This window comes from Rhinoderma darwinii, chromosome 11 (genome assembly GCF_050947455.1).
Source record: "Rhinoderma darwinii isolate aRhiDar2 chromosome 11, aRhiDar2.hap1, whole genome shotgun sequence".
NCBI classification, from domain to species: Eukaryota; Metazoa; Chordata; class Amphibia; order Anura; family Rhinodermatidae; genus Rhinoderma; species Rhinoderma darwinii.
Window position 1 is genome coordinate 95,682,698 of NC_134697.1, and position 6,722 is coordinate 95,689,419.

General features: G+C 33.2%; 1 protein-coding gene across 1 annotated transcript in view; it reads right to left on the reverse strand.

The window, feature by feature from the left end:
* Nucleotides 1-4,237, reverse strand: part of LOC142663411 (pendrin-like) — a 57,965-nt gene extending 53,728 nt beyond the window's left edge. The window contains exon 1 of the mRNA XM_075842030.1: nt 4,086-4,237. Coding sequence (XP_075698145.1) covers nt 4,086-4,237 — 152 coding nt within the window. The remainder of the gene's footprint in view (nt 1-4,085) is intronic.
* Between the last annotated feature and the right edge of the window lie 2,485 nt (nt 4,238-6,722).

Consider the following 6,722-nt stretch of genomic DNA (forward strand, 5'->3'; position numbering starts at 1 on the left):
GTAGTTATATTCTTGTATATAGGGGGAAGTATTATAGTCGTTTTATATTCTTGTATATAGGGGCAGTATTATAATAGTTATATTCTTTTATATAGGGGGCAGTATTATAGTAGTTATAGTCTTGTGTATAGGGGCAGTATTATAGTAGTTATATTCTTGTATATAGTTGAAATATTATAGTAGTTAGTTAGTAGTTATATGGGGGGCAGTATTATAGTAGTTAAATTCTTATATATATGGGGCAGTATTACAGTAGTTATATTCTTGTATATAGGGGGCAGTATTATAGTAGTTATATTCTTGTATATAGGGGCAGTATTATAGTGCTCCTATTATATATAGGAGCAGTGTTATAGTGGTTATATTCTTGTATATAGGAGCAGTATTATAGTGGTTATATTCTTGTATATAGGGGGCAGTATTATAGTATTTATATTCTTGTACATAGGAGCAGTATTATAGTAGTTATATTCTTGTATATAGGAGGCAGTATTATAGTAGTTATATTCTTGTATATAGGGGCAGTATTATAGTAGTTATATTCTTGTATATAGGGGGCAGTATTATAGTAGTTATAGTCTTGTATATAGGGGCAGTATTATAGTAGTTATATTCTTGTATATAGGAGCAGTATTATAGTAGCTATATTCTTGTATATAGGAGGCAGTATTATAGTAGTTATATTCTTGTATATAGGGGGCAGTATTATAGTAGTTATATTCTTGTATATAGGGGCAGTATTATAGTAGTTATATTCTTGTATATAGGGGGCAGTATTATAGTAGTTATAGTCTTGTATATAGGGGCAGTATTATAGTAGTTATATTCTTGTATATAGGAGCAGTATTATAGTAGCTATATTCTTGTATATAGGAGGCAGTATTATAGTAGTTATATTCTTGTATATAGGGGGCAGTATTATAGTAGTTATATTCTTGTATATAGGGGGCAGTATTATAGTAGTTTTATTCTTGTATATAAAGGTCAGTATTATAGTAGTTATATTCTTGTATATAGGGGGCAGTATTATAGTAGTTATATTCTTGTATATAAGAGGCAGTATTATAGTAGTTATATTCTTGTATATTGGGCAGTATTATAGTAGTTTTATATTCTTGTATATAGGGGCAGTATTATAGTACTTATATTCTTGTATATAGGATGCAGTATTATAGTAGTTATAGTCTTGTGTATAGGGGCAGTATTATAGTAGTTATATTCTTGTATATAGTTGAAATATTATAGTAGTTATATTCTTGTGTATAGGAGCAGTATAAGAGTAGTTATATTCTTGTATATAGGGGCAGTATTATAGTAGTTATATTCTTGTATATAGGAGCAGTATTATAGTAGTTATATTCTTGGACATAGGGGAAGTATTATAGTAGTTATATTCTTGTATATAGTGGGCAGTATTATAGTAGTTATATTCTTGTATATAGGGGGCAGTATTATAGTAGTTATATTCTTGTATATAGTTGTAATATTATAGTAGTTATATTCTTTTATATAGGGGGCAGTATTATAGTAGTTATATTCTTGTATATAGGGGCAGAATTATAGTAGTTATATTCTAGTATAAAGGGGCAGTATTATAGTAGTTATATTCTTGTATATAGAGGGCAGTATTATAGTAGTTATATTCTTGTATATAGGAGCAGTATTATAGTAGTTATATTCTTGTATATAGGGGCAGTATTATAGTAGTTATATTCTTGTATATAGGGGCAGTATTATAGTAGTTATATTCTTGTATATAGGGGCAGTATTATAGTAGTTATATTCTTGTATATAGGGGCAGTATTATAGTAGTTATATTCTTGCATATAGGGGCAGTATTATAGTAGTTATATTCTTGTATATAGGGGCAGTATTATAGTAGTTATATTCTTGTATATAGGGGCAGTATTATAGTAGTTATATTGTTGTATATATGGGCAGTATTATAGTAGTTATATTCTTGTATATAGGGGGCAGTATTATAGTAGTTATATTGTTGTATATATGGGCAGTATTATAGTAGTTATATTCTTGTATATAGGGGGCAGTATTATAGTAGTTATAGTCTTGTATATGGGAGCAGTATTATAGTGGTTATATTCTTTTATATAGGGGCAGTATTATAGTAGTTATTTTCTTGTACATAGGGGCAGTATTATAGTAGTAATTTTCTTGTATATAGGAGCAGTATGATAGTAGTTATGTTCTTGTATATAGGGGGCAGTATTATAGTAGTTATATTCTTGTACATAGGGGCAGTATTATAGTAGTTATATTGTTGTATATAGGAGCAGTATTATAGTAGTTATATTCTTGTATATAGGAGGCAGTATTATAGTAGTTATATTCTTGTATATAGGAGCAGTATTATAGTAGTTATATTCTTGTATATAGGAGGCAGTATTAGAGTAGTTATATTCTTGTATATAGGGGCAGTATTATAGTAGTTATATTCTTGTATATAGGAGGCAGTATTATAGTTGTTATATTCTTGTATATAGGAGCAGTATTATAGTGGTTATATTCTTGTATATAGGGGCAGTATTATAGCAGTTATATTCTTGTATATAGGGGGCAGTATTATAGTGGTTATATTCTTGTATATAGGAGGCAGTATTATAGTAGTTATATTCTTGTATATAGGAGCAGTATTATAGTAGTTATATTCTTGTATATAGGAGCAGTATTATAGTGGTTATATTCTTGTATATAGGGGCAGTATTATAGCAGTTATATTCTTGTATATAGGGGGCAGTATTATAGTAGTTATATTCTTGTATATAGGGGGCAGTATTATAGTAGTTATATTCTTGTACATTGGGGCAGTATTATAGTAGAAATATTCTTGTATATAGGGACAGTATTATAGTAGTTATTTTCCTGTATATAGGAGCAGTATTATAGTAGTTATATTCTTGTATATAGGAGCCAGTTTTATAGTGGTTACATTCTTGTGTATAGGGGGCAGTATTATAGTAGTTATATTCTTGTATATAGGAGCAGTACTATAGTAGTTATATTCTTGTATATAGGAGCAGTATTATAGTAGTTATATTCTTGTATATAGGGGCAGTATTATAGTAGTTATATTCTTGTATATAGGGGCAGTATTATATTAGTTATATTCTTGTATATAGGGGGCAGTATTATAGTAGTTATATTCTTGTATATAGGAGCAGTATTATAGTAGTTATATTCTTGTACATAGGGGGCAGTATTATAGTAGTTATATTCTTGTATATAGGGGCAGTATTATAATAGTTATATTCTTGTATATAGGGGGCAGTATTATAGTAGTTATATTCTTGTATATAGGGGGCAGTATTATAGTAGTTATATTCTTGTACATAGGGGGCAGTGTTATAGTAGTTATATTCTTGCATATAGGGTACAGTATTATACTAGTTATATTCTTGTATATAGGGGCAGTATTATAGTAGTTATATTCTTGTATATAGGAGCAGTGTTATAGTAGTTATATTCTTGTATATAGGGGGCAGTATTATAGTATTTATATTCTTGTATATAGGGCTTGTATATAGGGGACAGTATTGTAGTAGTTATATTCTTGTATATAGGGAGCAGTATTATAGTAGTTATATTCTTGTATATAGGGGGCAGTATATTCTTGTACATAGGGGCAGTAATGTAACAGATATATATTGGCCATAGGGGGCAGTATTCTTGTAGGCTTATTATTGTCTATAGTGGCAGTGTTTTAGCAGTTATTCTCTTGTCCATAAAGCCAGGGTTACGCATTATGTTGCGAAGTAGATTTTTTTCTCGTTTTTTTAAGCCAAAGACAGAAATAAACGTATAAAGAAAACTGCTGTGTTTGGCAAAAAAAAACAGAGCCAAAAACTTTGTAAAAACTGTATGTGATACTGACCTAAATATCATTATGATAGTAGCTATATTTAGGTCATGTCCCCTTTGCAGCTGCTTATCCTGGCAAATGAAAATGATTGACTTGAAAAATTTTCATCCACATTTAAGTCACATTATCCTTATTTATCCACATATTTAATGGTGAGCGCATTTCAGGAATTAATTATCTGGCATAGGATAAGGTCTCTATACTGTACCTGCAGCTTTTTTGCAGTCGTTGACGATGCGTTTTCTGTACAATCTCTTTTTTTTCATTTTCTTTTTGAAAAGACGGCTCAGCATAAATTGGCCTTCGCACCAAATACTGGGCATTCCCAGCTTTGGGTAAATCCATGTTTGGTGACACCATTTACCATATAGCTGTTAAGATCAGGAAAAATAAAGTTATGTTTCTGTGTAACATCATAAGAGTCAAGAAGCATAAATTAAGGTGTAATACAGTATTCACTTAAATGGGACCGGAACTGCAATCCCCGGAACTGCCGTTATGGAAGTGTACTGTGTTGTCGCCGTAAACGAGGAAAAGGCTGCGACGATGAACGCCGTGGCCCCGTCAATCAGCTGATCAGTTGGGGTGCCAGGAGTCGGACCCATACCAGTCTGATATTGATGACCTGTCCTAAGAATAGGCCATCAATAAAAAAAATCCGGACAACCCCTTTAACCAGTGAGGAAAAAATTGATGGCCATTTACTCAACTTCATTGAGTAAATGGCCACTTAATAGTCATTTCAAAAGAAGGGTGCCATAAATAAGTAAGCAAAATTGAAAATTAATGAGGTTGCAAAGCCATAACCAATGAATAAGACATTCATGATCTTGTGAATTATCTGAGGTCGCCATATTTAAAAAAAAAAAAAAAAGTGAATGGTCTTCCCAGCTGGCCAGTTCCTCTAAACTGAATATTTGGTCTACCTTTGCAACCCATTGGGTTTTCGGGGGTTTATATTCATCTCTTTAAATGGAATCAATATGAGTGTGAAGTTAATTTTAGACACAATGATTGGGGGGGGGGGGGGGGGTTTCTGTAGAGCAAACTGTTGTAGAGGAACACAAAAATTAAAGAGAAGTTCTACCAGAATTCATGAAATCCCGTTGGTGAGGGGGTTGTCCAGGTTGCGGTCAATGTCTTGTAAGGATTCTGCTTGATCCTCAAACACTTACGTATTGAGATCTTGACAATATATGGGTGGTTTCAGAATAAGAAACAAACAATTCACTTCCCAAGCATTGGAAATTCATTTATCGAGTGCTTAAGATATCTCTAACGGGGAGATCATCATACAACGTTAATACCACTTAGTGGATATTGCTCGAAATGGTCACATAGGATTCAATCCAAGTGACCAATATTTACTCATCGAAGCCTTACATAAGAGATTATCTCGGATAGCACTGTCACAGGAGAGTTACGGTAACGGGCCGTTGTCTAAGGGTGTCCCGGAGACTAGTAGTCTCATTGTAGGTAAGAAATCAAGCTGGCCAGAATATGGGGAAATGACATTGGCTCAATATTATAGGAACACAGAAAAAACATATTTACAAAGAAGGCTTAAAACATTATGGAAGTAATTCCCACCACAATTCCACATGGACCATAACTGAATCCAAGATTAAAAAAAAACCAAGAAGAGTCCTTCAAAAAATCTCTCTTAAATCACCTTCTTTAAGAAAATGTTTTTGAATTCTGTACTCAAATGGTTGTAATTCAAGACAAATATCCAAATATCCTTAGAAAATGTCAAAAGACAATAAAATCTCCATAATCCAACATCAGACCAACAATTGGTAATTGTGACGATTGTGAAATGGCCAAAAATGTTAATAAACACTCTCCTTGATAGAGTCGAGCAAATGGTCTACACGCAAGTGTTTTGCCTACCTGAGCTGTTTCAGCCAAAGGCAACCTTGGAAGATGCTTCTATGTTTATCCCGCTCAATATATAGTGCCAATAAGTCAAGGGAAGTTCTCTTTATGGGTCTCTCATCTACAGTTTTAACGAGAAAAATGTGACATGGAGTTACACATAAAGCTGTAGTGTGTCTGAAAGTTTAGCATTGGCTCACAATAATTAACTCTTCAGTTGTGTGCTGTTTATGCTAAATTTAGATGTGCACGTGACACAACATTTTATAGATGGTATCCTTGTGCAACAGCATTCGAAATAGGTGGCAATAATCAAAAAGTTGGCATCCAAAGCCAGGGCCATAGAACCATTTAGTTGGCCTAGTTAGTTAAGGACTTCTATTTAAGACATCTATTGTCCACTTGTACCCTGGGGAGTCAACCTCAACAATGGTAACTGACACAAAAATTTTTAGATCTCCCAATATCAAGGCTTTTTGTTTTTGGAAGCATTGATTAGCGCAATGTCTACACAAAGATATTTTTGCAATGATCAGAATTTAAATTTCATTCACAGTATTTCTATAGGCCGAGTTAGAAGTAATGGCCCAGTTACTGTTCACATGGCACAAGCTCTCAACAACAAATCTGAGATTTTGATACATTTTTTAATCCAGACCCAAAAAATTTTTGTTGCCCAGTTCAATGTGGGCTTGGTATGTTAATAGGAACAGCTTCTATATGGAGATACCTTCCAGTGATCACATCGGACACTCAATTGTTTTACTGTTCTAGTGTTGGACTAAGGTAAATTGGGTCCAGCAGAGTAACTTAACCCCTTAGTGACCAGCCTATTTTAGCCCTTAAAGAGAACCTTTCACCTGCCCATACATATGCAGCTGGGTGCAGCATATAATGGGCAGGGGTGCACAAACCCTGTGGCACTATACAAATTTTCCCTACCCTCCTCCATTATTTAGATATTGGT